Source organism: Schistocerca cancellata, chromosome 7 (assembly GCF_023864275.1).
Source record: "Schistocerca cancellata isolate TAMUIC-IGC-003103 chromosome 7, iqSchCanc2.1, whole genome shotgun sequence".
NCBI classification, from domain to species: domain Eukaryota; kingdom Metazoa; phylum Arthropoda; class Insecta; order Orthoptera; family Acrididae; genus Schistocerca; species Schistocerca cancellata.
The window spans coordinates 383,171,784-383,199,411 of record NC_064632.1 but is presented as its reverse complement, the minus strand read 5'-3'; the positions used below and the strand labels follow the sequence as shown (position 1 = coordinate 383,199,411).

General features: G+C 43.4%; 1 protein-coding gene across 1 annotated transcript in view; it reads right to left on the bottom strand.

Moving 5' to 3' along the window:
- The window catches only part of LOC126092182 (uncharacterized), a 183,779-nt gene that overhangs the window by 24,352 nt on the left and 131,799 nt on the right, over positions 1-27,628 (bottom strand). The window contains exons 3-4 of the mRNA XM_049907658.1: positions 14,159-14,294; positions 665-798 (exon numbers count right to left, since the gene is read on the bottom strand). Of these exons, the coding sequence (XP_049763615.1) occupies positions 665-798; positions 14,159-14,294 (270 nt within the window). The remainder of the gene's footprint in view (positions 1-664; positions 799-14,158; positions 14,295-27,628) is intronic.

Genomic DNA, 27,628 nt, shown 5'->3' with positions numbered 1-27,628 from the left:
ACCATAACTAACAGCTGGTGGGTGTCCAGGGCACCATGACCAGTCTGACCTACGTAATGACATTCTGCGACCCGTAGCCACACCCTTTTCGCCCAGCATCCCAGACGGCATTTTTCAGCAAGACAATGCACGACCACATGTTACCGCATGAACAATTACCTCCTTAGTGTCATAGGATGTCAGCCTTTTGCCCTGGCCTGCCAGATTACCAGATTTGTCGCCAATCGGTATGTGGGATATGCGGGATATGCTGAAACGACGGGTGTAACGCTGTGAACCAATGCCAAACACCACAGATGAACTTTGGAACCAAGTGTATTCAGCGTGGATGGCTGTTCATTCGCGCCTCTTAAGCGTCAGAGCCATCACGCGTGGAACAAGTTATCAGGGCCAATCACTAGTGATTCTCCAACAGGAGGAGGTTCTTACTCATTGGTCTGAAGATGACCACAGTAGTGGTTGAAACCGGTCACCGTAATAAATAAATTGTGATCAAGACTGTTTTTGATAGTAAATATCAAGTAGCAAAGTTTTGTGATATCTGTGCAGAGAGTTATCTCACATTCTCTGTACAATAAAGGTCTTGTCGCGGTTTATAACTAAACACGGAATGGCCACTAAGAGATGAAGAGACGAAGACGACGACAGTGGCGCCGCGACTCACCTGGTGGCCGTTGATGTACCAGGCGAGGTGTGCGGCGGGGAAGGAGCGGGCCGAGCTGCAGTTGAGCGACACCGTCTCGCCCACGTGGTAGCGCGGCCGGCCGCCGGCGATGCGTGGACCCTCCTCCGGCAGAACTGCAACACACGGCAGCAGACTTTCTGAGCGCATGAACAAGTTTACACCAGGTAACAGGAAAGTAAGATGGTTCAAAATGGTTCAGATGGCTCTGAGCACTATGGGACTTAACTCCTGACGTCATTAGTCCCCTAGAACTTAGAACTACTTAAACCTAACAAACCTAAGGACATCACAAACATCCATGCCCGAGGCAGGATTCGAACCTGCCATCGTAGCGGTCGCGCGGTTCCACACTGTAGAGCCTAGAACCGCTCGGCCACCACGGCCGGCAAAAGTAAGAAATATCAGGATAACATCCGATTGACGGTCAGTACAAACAAAGGTACGACATCGGATTTGGAAAGGATAGATAACCAAAAAAATCAACCATGTCGTCAAGTATCAGTCCAGCACTTGCCTTAACCGATACAGGACAACCACAGAATATCTAAATCTGGTGACCAAGCACTGATTTGTAATACTAGCGTTCCTAATGCATGTCCAATGTACTGTCTATTTTTCTACCTGACTCGAAGTTCAGTCCTATCCAGATCGCCTGTAAGGTTGTCACAAAAGGTCACACGATAGCGCCATCGAGATGTGTCGCTACTTACGATTTTCAGAAATCAAATTGCTAATAGTATATGCTAATATTGTTATAATAAATGTAATTGAAATCCACGTATGATTATACAAGTTTATTTGTAAGTATCTGCAAAACTTCAGAAGATGCCTGTGCAAAAACAACAAGCCAAACAGAAAAATGTCACATATCAGTGTACGGAGAATCTCTGAAAGTTTCGATTCGTAATATAAGGAATGGTGACGTTGCACTAGGAGGGGGCAGAAGTGTCAGAACATGAAGACAAATCATCCGCTCCGTGTTGCTGCATCTCATTCGCGGCTGCAGATAGGCAAATTTACAGAGTCAGTGACTTTGAATTTCACGTACGTATTGACGCTTGCCCGGCCTTGCCGCAGTGGATACACCGGTTCCCGTGAGATCACAGAAGTTAAACGCTGTCGGACGTGGTCGGCACTTGAATGGGTGACCATCCAGGCCGTCATGCGCTGTTGCCATTTTTCGGCGTGCACTCAGCCTCGTGATGCCAATTGAGGAGCTACTCGACCGAATAGTAGCGGCTTCGGTCAAGAATACCATCATAACGACCGGGGGAGCGGTGTGCTGACCGCACGATCTCCTATCCGCATCGTCCACTGAGGATGACACGGCGGTCGGATGGTCCCGGTAGGCGACTCGTGGCCTGAAGACGGAGTGCTTCTTTTTATATTGACGCTTGCCAAACAAATGGTGCTCATATTGTGCACTTTTAATATGAGTTAAAAAAGTTTGAGAGATGCTTCATCCACTGCTATGTGTCTGTTTTCTGTACATCTTGAGTTTTCACGCACTCGTCTTCTGAAACCCCAGAGGTACCGGGTGGTTATAGGTCTAAGGAAGGTACTCACGGAGCTCCAGTGTGCGCCTTAATCATCGTGTCGATGCGATACTTGGTAGATATTACAATGCGTTAATGCGGAACTTATTTACGCTGCATAACAATTTAGTTCCAATTGTGGATCCAGACGCAAATCTCGCTCTTTGAATGCAGGAAAGACAGATAAAAACCTTTCAGTATGTAATGGATTAGGAACGAGACGTGGGCAAAAAAAAACAAACAAATGACAAAGGCATAATGTGCAGTGCGGACAACGGAGACGACGACGGCATGCTACACAGTGCCAGATTTGCATCTGGTGGTTAAAGGTGGAACTAATTTTTTTCAGCGTAAATCCGTTATACGTTAACGTGTTAGAATATCTACCAAGTTTCACTGCCGTACTTTAATTACAGCAGACACTGGACATCTGTGAGTAGCTGGACTTCAATTATAATCATCCAATATGTATGAATAATGCTGTATTTGTTGTCGTTCAGGTTCAACGGACAGCTCTCGAAAATTCGAGTGATGACCAAAGAATATTCCTGATCCAACGAAAAATCAAAGACCAACCGTGGAAGTCACTGTTTCTCGTTTGTTTATATCCTGTAAGGCACCTGAGAATTGTTACCTGCGGCAAGGTATATATAGTGTTGTTTAGTTTGTATACGTGAGGAACACAGACGATTTTTTTCTAAATATGATTTTTGCATTAGCAGTAATCCTATCGAATCGAATAACTTTAAGTAATGCCATTACGTTGACCTTTGATTTTATGACCAAAATAATTCTAGATGTCTTACCTCATTCAGTGCTCCCCTTTTTCGATCTTTTTGTGTCTTGCGACAGCTAAATAACGGTCCCCACAATGCCGGGGTGGCCGAGCGATTCTAGGCGCTACAGTCTGGAACCGCGGGACCGCTACGGTCGCAGGTTCGGATCCTGCCTCGGGCATGGATGTGTGTGATGTCCTTAGGTTAGTTAGGTTTAAGTAGTTCTAAGTTCTAGGGGACTGATGACCTCAGATGTTAAGTCCCATATTGCTCAGAGCCATTTGAACCATTTGTTTCATCACCTGTACTGTAGGAGGACCATAACCCACAGGCTGTCAGTCGCAATAAAACCCCAAGTCATTCCAAGCATGTGTGTCAATTTGTACCTCTCTATCTACATTATTTCGTGATTTATTCAGTTTTCAAATTTATACTGACTTTTTGATCACCTGGTGCATCTAACGCGCCGATTTGATTGAACCAGGAGTTTACATGGTCACCAAGGATAAATGCATACTTACGTTGATGCATTGTGCCTTCCATAGTAACGAGATAATGCTGCAAATTCCTCGCTCCCCCCTCCAGCCTGAACCCCTCCGACGTTTGTTGCAGGGTATTTGCTTTCAGATGTTTCACATCGTACATGCTCACGGTCGTCTGTGCGATGGAGTATAAAACGTGGCCGGCCGGAGTGGCCGAGCGGTCCTAGGCGCTACAGTCTGGAACCGCGCCAACGCTACGGCCGCAGGTTCGAATCCTGCCTCGGGCATGGATGTGTGTGATGTCCTTAGGTTAGTTAGGTTTAAGTGGTTCTAAGTTCTAGGGGACTGATGACCTCAGAAGTTAAGTCACATAGTGCTCAGTGCCATTTGAACCATTTGAATGCCATAAACAATCTCAAGAGAAAACTGTACCATCTAGTGATGAATCGCTAGGCGACTTGGAAGCGGTAATGGGAAAATAAAGATTGTATTATGGTGAAAGGCGACTGACAGCACTCATTTCTGAAAATACTTGTTTATCAAGGCCGCAGCGTTTCACCTCCATAATGGACAAAATCGTTGTGCCATTGGTATGTTTTAACATTCGTTATTTCTTATTCTTAGTAGAAAGACAGGTCAAAAAGCAGTCGTATGGTTTGTTTACAGTGAGTGCTTAAAGAAACAGCGTTGTGAAAATATGGAAGTTTCATGAGAGGTTTTCGTTGACTGATTTTCTCATCCTTAAGTTAAAGCCTAATTCAAGAATAATATCTCGAACGCTTGGTACAACTTTTGGTGATATGCCTGCTCACAAAATGCTGTTCACAATTACTTTGCAAAATTTTCAAGTGGTCCTGCTTCGTCAGCTATGAATTGAGCGGTTCGGGGAAGAAAATGTTAACCGTCAATTGAGTAAAGATAAGTATGATCATGTTATCTGTTGCGATTTCTAATGCACCGTATGCTAGTATCAAGTAACGGTATATGTACCGCTAGAAAGCCGAGTTTACTATGCAGTTTTTTTCGTCTCACAGTACTTATGTTCTTGTCTTTGACTTAAACCGAATATATATGGCATACAACTCAAAAACTTTTATTGTGCATTAGCACTTACCTTTGCCGACTCCTTCGATTTGTTGAAGCCCAAACAAATCCGGTTTTTATTCCTAAAAGGATCGATGGACTGCCAAACATGATTGAAGGCGACTGGTACGTGCCCTGTCATAGGACAACGCCTCAGGCATATCAAAGACTGCCGTGCACTAGATCTTGCGTCAGCAATGAGCTATCCCAAAGATCTAGTCGTGATGGGTCCCGCACAATCGAAGCTCAGAAATAGGTCTGTGCCAGGTACTATCAGGATATGCTAAAACATTTCGACCGAGGAAGTGAAAAATCCATGAACGAGATTGTAAAAAGAGAAGAAACTCCCTCTGCTCCCCTCTCTTACCGTACCCCCAGCAAACATCCGCCCCTCCTTCCCCGTCCCCTCCCCTTCTCCTTCTTCCCAAGCCACGCCTCTCTCCATCCAAAAAATTTCCTAAGTTACGTCCCTTTCTTGGAAAAAGACCAGTCTAAACCAACATACGCATGTTTTTCTCTTGCAACAACATCTCAGTAGTTTTACCTTTCAATCATATCTTTCTTACTAACCCATGTTCCCCTTTTTTTGGATACTGGTGAATCAGTGGCAAGAATGGACGGGTCAGAACGTCATTTACGTCCTGTGGTGTTGGCAATTGCATTATGTACGCATGGTGTCGGATATATTTGTGCCATAACCAGTGTTAGTTCGTTTTCTGTATCCTCAGGTCCTAAAATGGTGAAATTTTGTACTAAGGGCAGTTTGAAAGGATATTATTAACTTCTTTTGCTATATTTTTCCGTTTTAGATACAACTGCTTTAAGCAGTACGGGCCAAAAGAATCGCGTGTTAACTTAATGGACATCACATCACAAAAAAGTGATAGCATAATGCTCTAGTTCGCTTCATTTCGTGTTTTTTGGCCTAGTCATCGATGTAATTCGGAAGAAGAATGGGAAACTTAGGATCATTCTTCTTGATGACAATGCCAATGGTCACAAAGTTCGCCAAAAAGTTAATTATTTGACGGAAAAGTACACCGAATTAATGTCTCATCACGAGTATTCAGTTTACTTATCACCTGAGAATATCTTTTTGCTCCCTGATACAAAACAAAAAATGCATGAACAACGGTCTCAAAGACCTCAAAGAGCTGCTGAATCCGTTTTGAGGCAGCAACACCAAATCGCAGAAAATGTTTCTTAACTGGTTCAGACACTGCGAAAGCATTTGAAAGTTAAAGGCGAATATTTTGAGAAACAACACAACGATTTTTATCTAAAAATTATTCTTCCATTGTTTCTGTAATTACTTAGAAGTCTGCTCCCGTATCGCTACAGCACACTGAGACTGGTTTATTACCGCTAGCTTCTGAAGTTCTGAAGTTGTTCACGGACGATGATGCACGCAGAGAGATCATGTTGACAGAAAATTATAATAAATTGAGAATGACATACAGACGACTGACGATTGTTGCAAAGACTGCTAGCTACCCTTATCAGAAGCCAAAGAAATCTAATTTGCTGAAGAAGACGAAGACGTCTGATACCGTTCGATTAAACCATCACCGAAAAACCTATATTATTCCTTACGTAAGACAGAAATCTAAAGATATGATTTCGGAATGCTTCAAGGTATTTTTTCTATGCAACTCGTACACGAAAAGGCATAGGGATCAGTTATTTGTCCATTCTTTCAGGTTCTAGTGAGAGAGATTCATGGCTATTGGCAGAATGAAAATTTCTCTCTGCAGCGGAGTGTGCTCTGACATGAAACTTCTGGGCAGATTAAAACTGTGTGCCGGGTCTCGGTCCGGTACACAATTATAATCTTACAGCAGGTTTCATTCATGGCTGTTATTTAACACTTCGGGTTCCCAAACAGATTGTGAAGCGGAAGAGGCAAAGAAGACTAGGAAGGCTGTGTGATTCTGCGTAGATTTTGCTAGGACAGCATAGCACTGTCACAAGATCTCCTGCGGAAGACACTAATACCTTAGATAACGCCTGACAAAAAAGTGAAACATCTAGAAGACATGGATGGATGTCAAAGTAACCATGCGCACGCATACACCATCTGTGAGTATGTATGTGGTTAGAACTGCAGAACGGGAGTCATAGCGCATTAGTGTAATTCGTGTTTAGTGTTGTTAGGAGGCATAGGACAGGGTATATAAGGATCGTCGTTGGCGTCAGATGTTGAGTAACCATAATGAAGAACAAGGTGGCGCCGCGCACTCATGAGAGGCAGTGTTATCAGCAGCTGTCACGCAAAATCTAAGACCAGGTTTGGAATCAGTACAATAAATGCTTTAAGATGATACACTTTACGCACCATTTTACAATATTTTTAAATTTCGTAAACATTATATTTAATTTCTTTCGCTAATATGGTAGAACAGTTTGTGGAAGGAATAGATGACTCATATATTATCGCTGCCACATTTGTGTACATTCCGACTGATTTAAGACGCAAATGATAATCTCTTTTGTTTTAAAAGGACTACAATGACCATATATCCCATAAATTGGTGGGGAGAGGGAGGTATATAAATACAATTTTGAATTATGCCAACGGCAGCTCAGTGTGAGGTGACAATGGGGTAGGCCATGCATTCGTGAATCCTTTGCGGTTGTCTGCTAACACTAAGGTGGCAACAGTGAAACATAACCAATGTTTTATTGTTGTGGTTCTTGTGAACTATGATTTCTGTCAACTTCCTCATCTTCTGCTGCATATCCGCTCATGGATGTTTGCGATCACATTTGCCCAGTCTTCTGTCTCTTTCAGCATGAATCAAGTCGCCGGCGTTTCTTATTCCTGTCCACAGTCTGGTGATGTTGCGGAGCCATGACATTTTTCCCCTGCCATTTCCTCTTTTGCTTCAGTCTTCCCATCGATTACCAGTTTAAGAAGGTGATACTTTTCATTTCATATCTCATGGACAAAGTAAGCTGTTTTGTTACGTTTGATTGTGGTCAGCAGTTCTCAAGGTCTCTTCATCTGTTTTTTTTTTCTCTGCTGTCCATGGAACTTTAAGTATTCTACGATATAACCACATCTCGAATGCTTCCAACTTGTTCACGGTGTTCACTTTCAACGTCCAACTTTCCAAGCCATAAAGATGCACTGACCATACATAGCTCTTCATAAATCTAACTCTGAGATTAAGATCAAAGTCAATGCTAGTGAACACTTTGATAAATTTCATTCTGCATCTGATTTCCATGTCAGATAACGAATGTTCGTACAACCACGTCCCCAAGTAGTTAAATCTATTCACCCTGTCCATGGTTTGATTAGTATGCATTAATTCTGCATTTTGATGCTCACCTGAATTGTGAGTGACTCACAAATTTGGTCTTTTTGATGTTGCTATTGAGACCCATATTCCTGCTTTGTTCTCCCACTGTCGTCAGAAGATCTCGCTGGTCGTTCAAGTTATCTGCAATCAAGACTGTGCCATCTTCGTATTTTACGTTGTTAATCCATATCTCATATACCTTTATACCTATCTCACAATCTTCAAGCGACTCCTGGAATATACACTACTGCCCATTAAAATTGCTACACCACGAAGATGACGTGCTACAGACGCGAAATTTAACCGACAGGAAGAAGATGCTATGATATGCAAATGATTAGCTTTTCAGAGCATTCACACAAGGTTGGCGCCGGTGGCGAAACCTACAACGCATTGACATGAGGAAAGTTTCCAACCGATTTCTCATACAGAAACAGTAATTGACCGGCGTTGCCTGGTGAAACGTTGTTGTGATGCCTCGTGTAAGGAGGAGAAATACGTACCATCACATTTCCGACTTTGATAAAGGTCGGATTGTAGCCTATCGCAATTGCAGTTGATCGTATCGCGACACTGCTGCTCGCGTTGGTCGAGATACAATGACTGTTAGCAGAATATGGAATCGGTGGGTTCAGGAGGGTAATACGGAACGCTGTGCTGGATCCCAAAGGCCTCGTATCACTAGCAGTCGAGATGACAGGCATCTTATCCGCATGGCTGTAACGGATCATGCAGCCACGTCTCGATCCCTGAGTCAACAAATGGGGACGTTTCCAAGACAACAACCATCTGCACGAACAATTTGACGATGTTTGCAACAGCATGGACTATCAGCTCGGAGACCACGGCTGCGGTTACCCTTGACGCTGCATCACAGACAGGAGCGCCTGCGATGGTGTACTCGACGACGAACCTGGGTGCACGAATGGCAAAATGTCATTTTTTTCGGATGAATCCAGGTTCTGTTTACAGCATCATGATGGTCACATCCGTGTTTGGCGACATCGCGGTTAACGCACATTGGAAGCGTGTATTCATCGCCGTACTGGCGTATCACCCGGTGAGATGGTGTGGGGTGCCATTGGTTACACGTCTCGGTCATCTCTTATTCGCATTGACGGCACGTTGAACAGTGGACGTTACATTTCAGATGTGTTACGACCCGTGGCTCTACCCTTCATTCGATTCCTGTGAAACCCTACATTTCAGCAGGATAATGCACGACCGCATTTTGCAGGCCTTGTGCGGGCTTTTCTGGATACAGAAAATGTTCGACTGCTGCCCTGGAGACACATTCTCCAGATGTCTCACCAATTGAAAACGTGTGGTCAATGGTGGCCGAGGAACTGGCTCGTCAAAATACGCCAGTCACTACTCTTGATGAACTGTGGTATCGTGTTGAAGCTGCATGGACAGCTGTACCCGTGCGCGCCATCAAAGCTCTGGTTGACTCAATGTCCAGGCGTATCAAGGTCGTTATTACGGCCAGAGGTGGTTGTTCTGGGTACTGATTTCTCAGGATCTATGCAGCCAAATTGCGTGAAAATGTAATCACATGTCAGTTCTAGTATAATAATTTGTCCAATGAATACCCGTTTATCATCTGCATTTCTTCTTGGTGTAGGAATTTTAATGGCCAGTAGTGTATGTTCTGAGTACAGGTTATAGAAGACTGGTGAGAGTACACAGCCTTGTCTAACTCCTCTACAGGTGTTTTGTTCTTCTGTCAACTGACCGCTAATTCTGACCTCAGCAGTTTGATTCCAGTACAGATTTTCTGAAGAAGGAATATCTTTTCCGTCTATGTTCAGTTTTCTCAAAATTTGTATAAGTTTGTGATGTTGCACTCTTTCAAACGCTTTTTCGTAGTCTTTGAAGTACAGCATTATATTCTTCCTCTGATCGTTGCACATTTGAACAGATACCTGAGTCGCGACCAATTCCCCTCTCGAACCTAGACGCCGTCTAAGTCCAACCTACGAATATCCTATATGGTTTGTCTGTGATTCTATATGGAATGATTCTGAGAAATATCTTTAGGGTATGGCTCATCAGGGTAATTACTCTGTAGTCTCTGCATTTTCTTGCTCTGTTCTTCTTGTTCTGTGAACAGCGTTTACTAATAAGCCACGTACTCTGATGTAATGTTTTTACTTATTTATTAATACATGAAACACAGCACATTTAGCCAGAAACCTGCAAAAGTCTGCAGCCAGTATAATTTATTTATTTATTTATTTAACCTGGCAAGATTAGGGCCATCAGGCCCTCTCTTACATCTAACCAGGCATTCTACTTATTTTACATTAATATGTTTTATTAGGCATGTTAAACTACATCTAGTACAAAAAGTGAAATTAACAATTAGAAAGGTACACCTGGAAAAATACATACATATAGGGTTTATATTCGTTGATCATAAGTACTGTTATAATTAGACATTATTGAAGAGACAGATTTTAGATAGGAGTGCTGGCAGCAGGGAATATGAGGGAGACTCATGGTGAAGAGAGGAGAAGAATAGAGAGACATGATGAAACATAATTAAGGAAATATAAAGGAAAAGAAGATTACGAGGATAATAGAGATAGATGAAGAGGAAGGCATCTCAGGAGCAAGATAGGAGACGCTAGCTTTGCTATTTGACAGATGAGAGGATTGGCCTTGTACATTAATTTTGTGGAGAACTTTATGAGGATGATAGTAAGAAATGCTTCAACTTCTTCTTAAAAGCAGCAGGAGATTGAATTTTGCGCAAGGTAAGGGGCAGTTTGTTCCAGAGGCGGACAGCGGCAACTGAGAAGGAGTTTGCAAAAGTTTTTGTTTTGTGAGTGGGCACAGTTAGGATACCAAATAAGAGTGACCTCGTGTTTCGATTATGATGGCATGACAGGTTTTTAATCTCTGAAGCAAGGTACTGGGGTGCTTGCGCGACGAGGAGTCGGTGAAGTAGACATAGAGTGTGGTAGTCAAGCAATTTGTCCGGCCGCAGCCACCCTATCTCAGAGTATGAAGCACTAACATGATCATATCGGCGAATGTTGCAGGTGTAACGGACACAGGTATTCATGGTTAGTTCTAGCCGTCTTTTGTTTTCTCTACTCATGCCTTGTTGAATCACATCACAATAGTGGAGGTTCGGTAGAACGAGTGCTTGCACGAGTTGGCGTTTCAAGTCCTGTGGAAATATGTTCCGAAACGTTTTGAGAGCATAGAGACAAGCAGACGTCTTTCGGCACACTGCGACTGTATTCTCCGCCCAGTTGAGATGCTCATCCAAAGTTACACCCAAGTTCTTCACTGTTTTCTGATATGGTATTGGAGTACCGTCGAGCAGAATAAAAAAATGGTTCAAATGGCTCTGAGCACTATGGGACTCAACATCTTAGGTCATAAGTCCCCTAGAATTTAGAACTACTTAAACCTAACTAACCTAAGGACATCACACACATCCATGCCCGAGGCAGGATTCGAACCTGCGACCGTAGCTCGAGCAGAATAGAAGGTAGCCGTTCGCGGAAATCTGAACTTATTAATTTCTGATAGGCTATTAAGATTACTTGCGTCTTTTTTGCATTTAGTTTAAGCCCCAGGTTTTTCGCCCATGTCACTACTGAAGACAGATCATCATTCATCTGAGCGATTGCAGTGTTTATATCTTCAGGTCTGACGCTTAGGTAGAGCTGGAGGTCGTCGGCATAGAAATGATATTTACAGGAGGACAGAACCGACGAAATATCGTTGACATATAAAGAAAACAAAAGTGGTCCTAAGACTGATCCTTGTGGCACTCCCAAGGAAACATGTTTCCAGGAAGATTTTTCATTTACGCAGACAACACATTGCTGTCTGTCTTTTAAGCAGCTTTCAAACCATCTCATTGCACTATCAGAGAAATTAAGCTGTTGCATTTTTCTGAGCAATATGTCAAAGTTAACAGTGTCAAAAGCTTTGCTGAAGTCCAGTAGCGTCAATATTGTTGCCTTTCGATTGTCGATGGCATATTTCAGGTCATCAGTTACTTTAATTAGAGCAGTGTTTGTGCTGTGATATTTACGGAAACCGGATTGAAATTTGTCATATAGGCTGAATTCATGCAAGTGTTCAGTGATTTGGTCATGAACAATATATTCAAGTGCTTTGGAAGCAGCAGGCAGTATGCTAATTGGTCGGTAATCACTAGGCAGTTGAGGGTTTCCGTTCTTAGGGATGGGTCTAATTATGATTCTTTTCCATGCAGTGGGGTATATTCCGTTCACGAGGGAAAAATTAAATATGTCAGTTAAGACAGGTACTAAGATATCGGCAACATTCTTAATCATGGTTATACCGATACTGTCGTTGCCTACTGCATCAGAAGAGATTCTCATTATTGCTTTTCTTGCCATATTTGTTGTTACATCTTTTAGATGGAAGGTATCGTTGTTAGTTATCCTGTTTGGGGATTCTTGTGGACGGTAATTATCAGCCGTGCGGGTATTCAGAGGTGCAGAGAAGAATTCATTTAATTCGTTAGCTGACACGTGAAAATTAGTTTCCGATTTTGCCTTTCCGACCCCCAAGCTACGGAGATTCTTCCATAGAGTCGTGGGTGTCAGATCGCTGCATACAAGGGAGCGAGCGTGCCTGGTTTTAGCATTGCGAATGCATTGTTTCACTCTGTTCCGTAGCTTTCTATATTCTTCGAAACGCTCGGGTTTCGGATCTGCCTTGAAACGCCTGTGGGCAGCATCCCTATTAGTCATCATTTGACGTAATTCAGCTGTCAGCCATGGAGCAGGAGATTTTCTTACACGGATTGTGCGCACAGGTGCATGTTTGTCATAGAGGGAAGTGAGTTTATCACCAAGTTCCTTAATTTTGCCGTCGATTGTAGGTTCTCTGATTATTTGATGCCATGAGATTTCTGAGCAATCGGCTGTTAGAGCGTCAAGGTCAATACGTTTCATGTTTCTACAAGCTATGTAGCGCGATTTGATCCTTGGGGGCTGCACAGAGTAGGCCAGGAATATTACATCATGTGCTGAGAGGCCAGGGGCCGATGTTTGACCAACATCTCTTACTTTGTCAGTCTGTTTCGTTGCGATTACGTCTATAAGAGTACGACTGTGCGCCGTATGGTGTGTAGGTTGTAATGGAAGAATGTTCATGCTATTGCAACTAAACAGTCTTCTTAGGTTTACTGCGGAGGGAGTGTCTCTTAGCAGGTCTATGTTCAAGTCACCCATTACGATGACATGTTCGTATTGACACTGAAGTGAATGTAATTCCGACTGGAAGGAACTCATTGAGCTTATTTTTGGCGGCTTGTACACAACGCCAGTCAAGAATTTCCGACTTTGTATATTTATTTCAATGAACATGAATTCAGCCTCTTTTTCTTCAGCAGGATTTGACGTACATAAGACTTTCGCTTTGAGATCTATTTGTATATACGCGCCGACCCCGCCACCTCGCTTTTTTGATCTGTCTGACCTAAAAACTGTGTACCCTGGGAGATGAATAGATGCAGAGGATATGTGGGGCTTCAACCACGTTTCGGATAAGAGGATTACGTGGTAGTTCAGTTGGTTGAAGAGAAGGCTAAGTTCTTCGTAATGTGCAGGTAAAGACTGGATGTTGCAGTGAGCTGCTAAAAGCTCTGACGCGTTCCGCTGAGCAGCCTGGAGTAGGGTGGCAGACTGGTTAGGCACTACCTGCCGCGAGGGGCACTGGCCGCTGCTTCCGCCAAGTGACATAACACAGGGGTGTCCGAGATTTTGCGCGCCCTGTTTGTGACTCCGCGAGTGCCGAAAGAAAGGCGACTGCAAGAGATTTCCTGAGGTTGCGGGAGTATAGAAAATGGATTAGTGGTATTCGGTGCAAGGAGAATATGACCAAAATAGTGACGGCTGTGTGTCACTGTGTATCCTATGTCGTAAGAGAAGAAATGTAATTAGCGTATTTGAAACAGCTTAGGGTGGAAATAAGGGAAAGGGGAGTGATTTAAGAGGCCGATGCTGCCAGCAGAGTATAATTAATCGTTATAATCGATCAAATCCATTATATGGGTTTGTAGCCTCATTTAAGTTACGGGGGACTCAAATTTTAATTCACTTTAGTCATCCAGTGATATGTAATGGTACAACAGGACGTGAGTCATTGACTCATATTGCAAGTACAGCCAGGACTTATTGAGGCCTATGAGATCCAGATCTGTGTACATGTGAATTCTCCATTAGAGCTGTCATTGCCGCAGTGTAGTGATGACGGAAGTTGCGGTTGCGGCGTTGGAGCGCGGAGCGTTACGTACCGACGACGAGCATGTCGCCGTGGTCGGACACGGTCTGGAAGGAGGGCGCCTCAGCGGAGACCTCGCAGCGGTAGCGGCCGGTCGTCTCCAGCTGCGCGTCCCTCAGCATCACCACGCTCTCGGAAGAGTTGCCCTCCTGCAACAAGACACGAGGCCGTCACACACACCTAGCAGCATGCGTCCACAACATAGGCAAGGACCATGTCCGGTATAGGTTGTGCCGTAAGAACCTGTACGAATGACTTTAAGCTGCTCACATAAGGTGAAAAGTAGTTGCAACGTAGACGGTACCCCACTTATCTTGACGATCCCAAATAGCTCTCTGTGCAGAATCAAAAAGTAAAGTTTGTGGCACAAAGTGTGGCCGAGCTAATGGCCTGGCTGAAGGCAGATTACAGCCCCAAACTAGGAAGGGGAGGTTGTTGGGCCCGTCCCTCCAGCCACCTTTTACTCGAGCGCTCACTTGATAGCAGGCTGAGTGTGGCTGGAACCCTCCTGTAGCGACTGGAACGAGGAATAAGTGCCATCCCTCTACGGGATTGAAGATATGACCTCCGGAGCCGGAGTGTTAGTGCCTTACCTGCTACACCATACATAATTTATTTCCAGAATATTAGAAAAAGTAAAATACTCAAGAATAGTCTCACACTTAAGGAGAAACAATTTACTTAGCACATCACAGTTCGGATTCTAGAATGGTTTCTCTACTGAGACTCCTATTTATAGATTCACCCATAAAATACTACAAGCCTTATTCAACTAAATGTCGCCAGTTGGTATTTTTTGTAATCTTTTCGAGGTGTCGGGTTCTGTAGGTTATGTCACTCTCTCACAAAAACTTATATTTTATGGGACTGATTGCTTTACACACTGTTGGTTTCACTCATTCTTGACAAACAGAATACAAGAAGTTGTCCTGCATGATTCAAACAACATTGGAAAGGTAGAGAATTTTAGTGATGGGGTAAAAGTCACAAAGGAAGTCCAAAAGGGTTCAGTGTTGGGTCCACACTTATTCCTTGTTTATGTGAATGATCTTCCACTTAAAATTCAAGAAGCAGAGTTAGCACGACACTAGTGTTATAATAAACAATATTAGAGAGAAAGCAACAGAAAAAGTTGTAAATGTTTTACAAAGAATTATTATGCGGTTCTCAGAAAGCGGACTCTCCCAAAATTATGAAAAACCACACTATATTCAGTTCCGTAGAGTCATACCAACGATTGATGTAGCAAATGTGCAGGAGTCAGTAAATAGGGTAGAACGTTCCAGATTTTTTGGAAGTATATATTGATAAAAACCTGCACTGGAAGAACATTTTACTGAGCTTCTCAAACAATTAAGTTCAGCTACGTTTGGTCTTGGAAACAAATGAATCAATCTCCTGAGATATTTTGCATATTTCCACTCAATAAAGTCTTATGGAATAATTCATCACCTACAAAGAAACTATTGATTACACAAAAGTGAGCAGTAAGAATAACGTGTGATGTTCACCCACAGACGTCAAGTAATTACCTATTTAAAGAGCTAGGCATTTTAACTGCGACTTCACAATCCATATATTTGCTCATGAAATTCGTCATAAATAGTCATTCGCATTTTGAGAAGAATCGTGAGGTTCGTGCCGTCAGCGACGGAGGGTAAAATGATCTTTATTACCCATGAAAGGTGTTAGTCGCTCAGAAAGTAGTTTAATATTCAGCAACAAAAATCTTTGATCCACTGCGCAATAAAGCTTGACATATAGCAAAGTAAACTTTAAATATAACCTAAAATCATTTCTCGTGATCAACTTTTTCTATTTGATGGACGAATTTCTATTTAAAAACTGATAACCTAGTTTTTAAACAAGAAAATAATGTGTTAATTAATGTAAACAGTGAACATGTATGCATATCCTGTAAACTGACTGTCTCCGCATCATTTCGATAAAAGAAGGGTACAAATGATCAACGGAACGTGTAAGTAACTAATGTAAGTTACGGTAGGCCTAGTAGCAAGTAACTGAACTACAAAGTGACGCAGATATATGCCACTATTTTGCAACATGGCCCTAAGGTGTCTGCAAACATTTATACAAGCTTTTTAAATGTTTGCAGTACCGCATTTCATCCTATGCCTATACTTATTGTGCTTATATAAATTAATAAAATAACCTATATGATGTTGCGGTTATTTGTTATGTCAGTAGTGTACTCATTGCCAAGGAGCACAAAAATATTTGCCAGCTGGAGGAGTCGAACCTGTGACCCTTTCAATGCGAAATCCGATCTCTTACTGCTTTTTTTTTTTTTTTTAATCTCATTTTGTTTTTGAAAGTTCGTTCCATTTGTTCGTTGCGGGCGTCCTATGACACCCGTCGAAGTTATCTTTGATCCAGTCACTCAGGTTTTTTATTATAGAGGGCAGATAAACCCCTGACCGAACACGCTGAGTTACCGCGCCGGCAGCCGTTCAGCCACACACCGCTTCGTTAACACACTGTCACAGAGACAATTGATAAGGTGTACACGGTGATAGATTCGTATCAAAATTTGTTTTATTTCGTTTGGCCGTCTGGGGTTTCCACTAGGGGCACTTTCTTGTCTCACCACATCCTACATGTACCATAAATTTGGATGAATTCGGTGATAACGAGTAGGCGTCCTCTCCTTGTTAGCTTTGGACGGAGTACTTTAACAAATGTTGTTTAGCCTCTAGAGTGACATTAAGCAGGACGACTAATTTTCTTGTACTCTGCACTTTATGAAGATATGAACTGCAGAACGTCATTTTTAAGTAACACCCTAATTTTTTATTTGGTAATCCACTTCCTCCCCTCGATGCCACTTCAAAAACATATCACAGTGTATAAATCCCGTAAACATAGCGTTATTAAAAACAGAACATTAAACTGACTCTTCTATACTGGCACACAATGTAGATGCCCGGTATAACGTAACCCGCCCATTTGATAGGGTTGCAGCAAATAAATGTAACATCAGATAAGAAATCGTGGTTGGCGAGGATTTGCTGCTGCGTCCACCGACAGAAATGTACACGATTTGGAACTCATTTCCGTTCAATTGTTGGTTAAGTGTACTTGATTAGCAAGGCGAGTGTTCATCAGAGCAAGGGTATCGTCAGGAGTGAGCCAGGGTAGTGTGATAGGACCGCTGTTGATCTCTATATACATACATGATTTGTCCGACAGGGTGGGCAGCAATCTGAGTTTGTTTGCTTATGATGCCGTGGTGTGCGGAAGGTGTCAAAGTTGTGTGACTGTAGGAAGAAACAAGACGATTTAGACAGAATTTATAGGTGGTGTGATGAATGGCATCTAACTCTAAATATGTAAAAATTTAAGTTAATGCACATGAGTAGGAAGGACAAAGCTGTAATGTTCGGATACAGTGTTACTAGTGTCCTGCTTGACACAGTTAAGTTGTTTGACTGTCTGGGCGTAATAGTGTATACCAGTATGAAGTGGGATGAGCACGTGAGAACTGTGGTAGGGTAGGCAAATGGTCAACTTAGGTTAATTGAGAGAATTTTAGGGAAGACTTGATCACCTGTAATGGAGACCGCATATAGAACGCTGGTGCGATCTATGTTTGAGTACTGCTCGACTGTTTGGGATCCGTACCAGGCCGGACTGAAGGAAGACATCGAAGCAATTCAGAAACGGGCTGCTAGATTTGTTAGCGGCAGGTCGGAACGACAGCTAATTGTTACGGAGATGTTTCGGGAACTCGAATGGAAATCCCTGGAGGGAAGGCGACGTTCTTTTCGGGAAACGCTATTGAGAAAATTGAGGCTGACTCCCACACGATTCTGCTACCACCAACATACATAGGACCGCGATGATAGGATACGAGAAATTAGGGCTTTTACGGAGGCATATAGATAGTCGTTTTTCCCTCGCTCTACTTGCGAGTGGAAGAGGAAAGGAACTGACTAGCAGCGGAAAAGGGTACTTTCCGCTACGCACCGTGCGGTGGCTTGCGGAGTATCTATGTAGATGTAGAAGTAGATGTAGAACTGGTGACGTTTAGAATGCTATGTATACTGGTTTTCGCAATGTCAGTTTCCTGTTTAAGATGCCGCGCGTTCATGTATGGATTCCCTGCAACAGAAGCGCCAACGGTAACTTCGGTGTCTTTTTCTGTGTGATTTCTGAGACGATTGCGTAGCCCTGGGTTGAAACTCCCAATTTCCTCACGCTTCATCGTGATGATGGGGATATCGCTCTCTGTAGAATTCCTCTGTCTGAGTGACTCTGCGCCACCTTCAATCACAGTAAAAGTAAAGTAATGGTGATGCAGTTTTTAATCAAGTGCTGCCTTTACTGTGCATACGTATCGTTTAAATGTACTAGACTCCTGCACTACATGCACTTGTGTTGTAAACACGAAAACATTACTACAATTATTGTTCTGCTAAGTTACATTCTCTACAAACGTGTAGCATGTCTACCCTCTCTTATCTGGTCTTAATTATATACACGTGTTTAAGTGAAGACCGTTGACTGAAGGATCAGGATGCATTTTCCTTGTGTTTCCGTTTGTATACTGTCACTCCAGCAAGTACACAAGTTATCTTACCCTGCGCTGTATGCTAGTGCAGGAGAGTCGAAGTCAGTTTTCTGTTACGTTTCTGATAACGGTTATGTGCACTTTCGTATGATCATTACGGACAAGGTCACAACAAAACTAATCACACTGGTGAATCTCCCCCTGGAAGGAAACTAATTTTGACTTTATACATTTTTTATATTTTGCTTCTGAACAAAAAGTTATTTGGGATGGTCAGGATAAAAGGGACACTAAGTATAATTTGGGAAAGCGTAAGGGATGATGTTAATGGATGAATTTAAAGCAAAAGAGGGGACGAAGTTAAAAATATCTCTTTGAGTAGGAAACTTCCGGTTTAGTACCATGAATGGTGAAAGAGATATTCGAGTAGAAACCCACCTTAAAACGTCCCAGCTACTATGGTTCAAGAAAAACCAAAGTTGAAAACCAGTACGGAAACGACCAATTTAATTTAATATTTAAACGAGGCATATAATCCATTATGTCAGATTGTTACTAGAACGTCTTTTGTATTGTGATTGCTTGAATATAACTACTAAAAGGTTTTAAAGCTTTGCTTGCGTTTATGTCTTATTTACCCATGAAATTTTGAATAATTTGTCAGTTATTTTATGGAATTCACCTATTGACTAAGGAAAAGCTAGCAACTATCATTTTTCTCTTATAACTAATTTTTTTGAAAACAAATTTAATCATTATGCTGTATTTAAAAATTAGTTTTTTACTTCATTGTTCGGAAAATTTTCTAAGGAGAAGTCGGTAGTGTTTTCGCATTGATATCACCAGAGTCGGACGTTAACTAATGTATTTGAGTTAGGTTTATTAATATTTTCTCTTTGTAGCAACAAAAATATTAATTATACAGACATAGGTAATATCATAATAATGAATAAAATGTATTTTACATTATACAACAATAGTGTTAGATATTCAGTAACTCACGTCATTTCTAGACACTCACTATATTCAGGATACACGATGTTTACAGAGTACTATCTCTCTATTAATGAAAATGGAAAACATAGTAAATATTCAGAGAAGCACTGATTGTTTCTGTCTGTCTACCTCATCCTCTCCCCTCTACTCATACGTTCCTTCCACCTCCACTGTGTCATTTCTGCCTCTACTTGTTTTCCATTTGTTCACTAACACTCTGCACCTTCCACCTAACCCACCCAAGTACATCTCCATCCTCCCATTTCTTTCTCCCTCTCATTCTCTCCATCCTCTGCTCTATCCATTTCAATCTGTCCTCAGCCATGCTTATCAGCATGTGTAGCCCTGGCAATATATTTCAACAAAGCAGGCAGATACTACTCCCATTATGCATCTGTCATGCAGTGTTTGAAAATAATTTACTTGCTCGTGAAGTACAGGCTGCCATAAAAAGAAGATTGATAAAGTAGACTGATACTACAACACAACAACTTGGCTTGCAGAGCAGCCAAATGTCGGCGCCCAGGAAAAAAAAAAAAAAAATAAAATAAAATAAAAAATAAAAAAAAATGTCCCTGACACGTAAGCTGCTCTTTAAAGCCATTTGATCTGGCAGCCCAATACTGTTCCTATACAATATGAGTGTCTTGCAGGGGCTGAGGAAAACATGTTTTTACCCTATCTCCGCTCCCAGTGAAGCTACGACATTAAACCCCACAATGCTGAAGGCTCAATTATATTGAGACCTGGTGACGGTGGTGGCCAAGGGAGATGCGACAGTTCGTCAACGTCATCACAAAATTAGTCCTGGATAGTTCTAGCTGTGTAAATAGAGGCTCTGTCGTCTTGGAACACAGCATCCCCACTGGGGAAAGAACATTGTGTCATGGGATGGACTGATCGGCCAAAATAGTCACATAAGCCTTAGCAGTAAAGAGACATTGCAGAATAGCCGTCGACCCCATGGAATAACACGAAATCTCTCCCCAAATCGTCACTGAACCCCTTTGCACCACTGATGAGTGGGTTTGGAGTTCCAGCTCGCCCTTCAGTTCCTTGCTTATCGAGTTGCATTCGTGTTTTTTGGTGCTGATAGGTTTCGCGAGTGCGACGTTCAGTTCTGCAATGACTTTTCGATTTGTCGTCCCCTTATTTTTCGTCTCAGTCCTCTTCACTAATCACCCTTCACGATCATTCCGTTTACGTTGTTATTTAGCGAATGTTTTCCCGCTTTCCCTCTACGCAGTGTAAATTTTCGATATAGTGCCTCATGAAACACCAAACACTTGATCTGTCTTGGTTTGGAAGAACCCACCACACGAACACCAACAATTTGCCCTACTTCGAATTCACTTATCTGCGACATAATGCGCACATAGCTACCCAATCCTGATCAGGACTGACACTAGCAAAGTACTGAGTCGTTGAACAGTTGTCATTGTTGTTGAAATTCTATTAGTGCAACCTGCAGGCTGGGCTAGCATCTGAATTTTTGATCAAAGAAGCTTCTGTCGCGGTATTTTCAAATTTTTGTCCCACCTCTGTAGCGCTGAGGCAGCCTGGAATAAAGTACTGATACTTGTCATGCGAGCTCAAGTCGAATCTATACAAGCTGGGTTAGGGCCATTCTTGATGCCACAGATCACACACAAATCCAATCACGTATTATTTCTATTATACAGTATATGCATTGTTGTGACATAGGTCCCAGGTAATCTGTCGCAACCAACAAGGGTTTTGCTGACCAGCCACCTAGGTGATTCTGCAGCTGGGACCTAAAATAATGCTAGCATAGCATTTTGCAACGTAACGGTCTACCGTAGCAGACAGCTGGATTGTTACATGCTGCAGCACAACGTGTGCTCCCACAACCAGCTGCATGAGGGGAAACGGTCTCCTGTCACAGAACACCCAGGCGGAGCAAGTATAAATACTCAGTCAGTGGCAGCACTTGCGTACTTTCCACTTCTACTGGCATCGTGACAGTCTCAGTGGTAATCATCAGTGAAATGTGTGGCCAAGCACCTACACCGTCATCGATCAACAACTACGCTAAGCCAGTGGTCTAAAGGACATCAGCTAGCCCTGATGGTTCTGAGGTTTCCTACTGGTACAGCCAAGGCAAGGTCACCCACTGGGTGCCAATGGCTGACACTCCATCCAGCCTCCTAGGGTCCTGCACTGAAAGTATGGCGTCTGCACGCCCCTGTCAGCCACTTATGGCTGCAATCATTACATGTGAGTCGAGCAGTAAGCTCACCTACTGCAGAGCTGACACCACCTTGCGTCAGCAATGCCACCCGCCGCCCAACACTGTTGAATTGTCATAGTATTCTGCTGCCTCAGCGTTCTGAAACGCTGCCAGATAGCCTTGGACAGTTCCTGACCGCAGTCGTCAACCTTCTGTTTTGAAGCAACTATTAATAAAGAAACAGAGGAGAAAAGCTCCTATAGGAGCACAAAAAAGGCTAATATGCAGCTGTTTTAAAAGAGTCTGGCTAAAACGTGGTGTCTCACCTCACTTACTCTACCTTGTGTATTGTATTGTGTATTTTACTGGAGACCTAGAAACGACGGAGAGGCTTTATCCCGCCGTAACCCTCAGTGGTTCACAACCCCACAACAAGCCACATCAGTCCACCCAGCACCTCCCCACACCGAACCTGGGGTTATTGTGCGGTTCTGCCTCCAATAGGCCTGCTGGTGGGATTCACGCTGGGGACCGGCACGCCTTTCCGCTCGGGAAGCAGCGCGTTAGACCGCGCAGATAGCCTGTCCGGCTTATTCTACCTTCCTCACCACCTTTAAAAATTTTCCCAAAAATTTTGATATGCGAACAATTCGCGTTCTTTTAATATGCAACTCATATCTCCCTCAGACAAGCTTCTCTAACTCGCTCACACAGTTCCTCATGCCTATCAACTCCCACTTGTCCATTCTTACACACTCATTCAGCCCAACTCATTGTCATTCTCTCTCTGTGTGTCTCGAACTGTCACTGTCTCCTAAGCCACAGTCTGCTTCGTTCTACTAGACTACTACTGTCTCTTCTCACTGTCACTGTCTCCCTCTTGCTCTCTCTTACTGCTCCTGACTCATTCAGTCCCTCCCACAGTTGCTGTCTCTTTGAACGTCACAATATGTCTCTTCCTCATTGTCATTGGTATAGACTCTCTCTCTCATTATCAATGGCTCTCATCCTCTTCCTCTTTCTCTTCTTTATTCCTCTCCATTGACACTGTCTCCTCCTCTGCTTTCCTTACACTGTTCTGTCACTGTTAACTATGTTCCACTGTCACTCTCTACCCATCCTTCTCTCCCGCCTTGCCATCTTCTCCTTCGCTCTTTCTGTACCATAACACGTCTCCTATCTTCTAGTATTTATTACTTTTCCACCTCTTTCCCACACTCACCGTCTCCTTCTCTCTTAGCATAAATTATTAGGAACAATTGTAAAGGTGCTGAGGAAGCTGAGACAGCTAGTACTCCGGTTTTCAGTCAGGATCTTCTAAATAGGAACATATTGGACTTTTTTGTGGCCCGATAGGAGCATTTTCCCGCTGGTTGTCTTCTTTTCCCTGCTACAGCAGAGCCTGTCACTCATATTGTTACGGCGTAAAGTCAAACGCCGGCACGGCAGTCGGGGACGATAGAAAAGAGATGGTTGTGAGAAGACATGGCTGACCGACCCCTCTTCAGGACGACAAGTCGACAGCAGCGTACCCTATGTGGAGAGGACATAAGCGCGCGTCCGACTGACGACTCCCAGTTCAATAGCGGCTTCAAGACTAGCAACCTGTACAGCGGCGTCAACTCTATTCACTTCGCTTGTTCACTTGTGTGTAGCACAGAGTTGGAATTGTTGATACTGAAGAAGATACATTACTTTGTAGGTCAAAATTAATACCACTTTTATTTTCACAGGTTCGTCTCGATCACATCGATTTCTTTACACTTTATGACCTGTTTCGGCTTATCGCCATCTTCAGATCTGTTGCGACAGATCTTACAGAGCTTACACAATATTTATATCTGTAACTGATCTGAAGATGGCGATAAGCCGAAACAGGTCATAAAGTGTAAAGAAATCCACGTGATCAAAACGGACTTGTTAAGATAAAAGTGCTGAAAATAAAATGATCGCGGACTCATATACAGACTTCACGTCTTCAATTGAAAACTCATTAACACGAATTGTTTGATTTAATTGGCTAGCGAACCGAGTACGAAGGATTCCTAGACACCCACTATTTGACGGAAAGGCTGGACGTAATACATATGAAAAGAACTTTAGGGAAAGGAAAACTGTGTTAGTTTACTTAGGTGAAATTGAAATATCGCAAAACTAATTTTACACCTCTGATCGGATTTTACGTAGACAAAAATTTTGCATGTTCCTCAATACAACAACATCGTGTTCACGGGACCATTCTGACAATAACGTAGACACTTTACAAAATATTTCTCCGTGGTTTTATAAACTACAGTTTCACCTAAGATCGGATTTTACGCGTGTATCCTGCAAGTAGGATTATTTTGAACCTCCGTATCTCGGCGACACATAAAGAAATGAAGGAATCTTTAAAGGCTGTTCAGTATCGGGGTCATAGGAATATATAGCACAAATTTCACCCGTTTACTGTACGTAGCCGTCTTGTAACCCGCGGCTCGATTTTGGTATCCAAAAACTATGTTTTTCTGGTCTTCTCAGGAACTAAGCTCTTTAAGGCGCACCTTAAGCTACATCTAATGCAAAAAGAACGAACCGATTTTCTCCTTTTGCCTAAGTTGGAGGATGTGTGAACTATTCAGTCTTTGACACTGTTGTGTAAGATAGGTAAAATAATATGATCCTTCTGTTGGTACACAAATGGTCCCTAGCCCAAGGGCTATTCAAAATTCCTTCCCATCACCAGCAGAACCCGAGGTATAATCCCCGCAAAAATCCCTCTAATTTTATGCGCAGCGTTCTGGAACATTTAATATAGCGCAAGCTGTCGCATGCGTACCGATGTTGTTGTTCAGTAAGCATTCTTGACATCACACTGTCTGCGGTACTGGCAAATATCACCCCACAGCTCCTACACGCGCCATTCTGGGACAGAAGGGGCGCTGCTGCAGCTCTGGCGTAAGGAAAGCGGCCAACGCAAACTTAACCACTTTACATGTAGTCTCCGACCACTATAGCATAATAAACAAAATGTATAAATTCGCCGTCCATGCCTTCTCTTCCCTGCTACAGCAGTGAAAAGAATTTTGAGAGTTTACTTACGCGAATTCAAATTGAGCCGTGGTAAAAACTGCTGTTTTGAAGAGCGCGCCGCAGCGCTTAGTGTGAAGCAGTCGCCCTCCGTTTCTGGCGGTGGCGCCGCTGTGGCAATCGCAGCTTTGGTGTCTCCCTCTGGTGGGAAAGGGAAAGGTTGCCCGTTCGCGTGCTTTTAAGGGGCGCTATGAGCTCGCCAGTCGGGAGTCTGGGTCAGTCTCTCTTCCCCAGTTTGCTAGTCTGCCTCTCGTCCGCATTTTTACGCAGTTTGTGTCCGTCTGTCGTTCGGAGTGCTATTATGTCTGCCGTTCGGATCAACCTTTAAAGCCGGCAAAAATGAAAGTCTTTCCGCTCCGCCAGTAAGAGAACTCAGCGAGTGGTCGCCCGGTCGGGGTTTAGTTCCCGCATCTGAATCTTCGCGTTAGGCCACCATTCTGTTCGAGTTTGCTCAGGCAATGGTCACTGGCGATTGGATCGATCGGTTGGTCGGTCGCGCACTGAGACCCAAGATGACTTGTCCGTCTTGAGCGTCGGCGCATGTGAGGTCGCCACGTGAGTCCAGTGGGCCGCGGCTTATAGCGACGGGTAGTGACTTCGCGGTCGACACGAGAGTAACAGGAGTCAACCCACGACATCGGTCTGGCCGGTGCGAGCTGCGACGCCGTGAGACGGGAGATCGGCGCGCATTCCTGCATCCGTTGAAGCGGCTGGCAGCGGACGGTTCGGGAGAGCGATTTGGGGGTGTTGCGCCAGGTCTTCTCGAGGAATCGCAGTTTATTTGAAGTTAAGTGATTGCTGATATACCGTGTGGTTTACTCTTGTTAAATTCTACTTGTTTTCTTGGTCAGTATCTCGTCCCCAGCTTGCTCGTCCGTCTCTCGTCCGCATTTGTTAGGCAGTTAGTGTCTGTCTGTCGGTCTGCCGTACGTTAATAGCTGCTTCTGTCATGTTTGTCGGTCTCGGTGTTAACGAATTTATTGCTTGGACTGTAACGGCCTAATTCCTGAAACATGTTTTTATCTTGCCTATCATCTTGAGAGGCGGTATCTGTGTACTGTAGAGCATGTTAACTTGTTTGGCCAACCTTGTAGAATTTTATTTCATGGGCTTTTATTTAAATGATCATTTTAGTATATAAAGTTGCCACCCTTTCAACCTAAGACCTTTCTTAGAAGTTAAAATCAAGTTGCACCTTCGACGGCAAAGTTAATATTTTAATTTTAGTGTTTTGTACCATTTCCATCCCTCCTACGGGGGTGCATAGTTTGTGTGCTTGTGTAAATTGTTAAAACTTTTAGTTTAAAGTAATCTGGTTCAAAAATGGTTCAAATGGCTCTGAGCACTATGGGACTTAACATCCATGGTTATCAGTCCCCTAGAACTTAGAACTACTTAAACCTAACTAACCTAAGGACAGCACACAACACCCAGTCATCACGAGGCAGAGAAAATCCCTGACCCCGCCGGGAATCGAACCCGGGTACCCGGGCGTGGGAAGCGAGAACGCTACCGCACGACCACGAGATGCGGACTGTAATCTGGTGTGTTGCAGATTTGCACCAGTGTAGTCTTTCAGAGGCTGTTGTGAGCGGTCGTAACTACGGCCGTGCCAAAAGGGAGCGGCAAGGTTCTCTGCCCGAAACATCATACAGACAAAACTTTTTTCTTTCTGCCTCTGAATAAACTGTAACTTGATATTTAGAGGGTGCTTTCTGATTATAATTTTAAATCTGTTTCTTTTAAAAAATGCTTTTAGGCACCACGAAAGTGAATAAAATTCCCATTTGTTAAAAGGAATTTGCTTATGATTTCATCAGTTACTCCCTGGCAACTACTTCCACGCTTACATAGTGTGATTAGTGTGTTAATGTTCTTGATGAGTCGCTAGTAAATAAAATAAATTCTTAAGAATATTCTTTTAAAATAAATCACGGTTCATAAATAACGCAAAGCTATTTTTGCTTTTCCGACCAGATTTTACGGAGACAAAAATTTTGTATGTTCCTCAGTACTACAAAATTAGGTTTACAGAACCATTCCGATGATTTAATACCAAGCAGTGTACTTAGGTGTCTCTAATTGCTCATGAGTATGCTTCCATCACACGGCTCACGCTCGCGTGCGACTCAACAAGCAAGTCGTAAATTAATTACGTTATGTAAGGCAACATAATAGCAGACACTAGGTTCTGATGACGGATGGTTCTTCACGGGCAGACGCAGTTAGAGCACTGAACATTTTAGCAGACTAGTGCCAGCAGCGCTGGTGGAGATGCGGAGCTGCGAGGAGGTGATGACGGCCGGCACGGCAGGCGGCCATATATTCCGCCGGAAACACGGCACTCTGCCCTCCCCGGCTCCGGTGCAATTCATGGCGCGCCGGCGACCAAATTAAAATACCGCGTCGCCGTGGAGACAGGTGGCGCCGGTTAATTCGCGCTGTTTAGCTGCAGGTGCGGCTCGCGAGGTGCGAGCGACGTATGGCGCGAGCCGGAGTCGCCGCAATTTGCAGTGAGGTGCTGCTGGCGCTCTACAAGGCACTGCTTTCAGCCGCATACGGCGGCCGAGCGCGTACATCCTGCCCGGTGACACCTCCGTATGGGACGCTTTGGCTCCGACACGCAACGCGTCGTCACCAGATTAGAAATGACGAGCCTGACGGGAGAGGAAAATAACTTTCGGCATGACGAAACA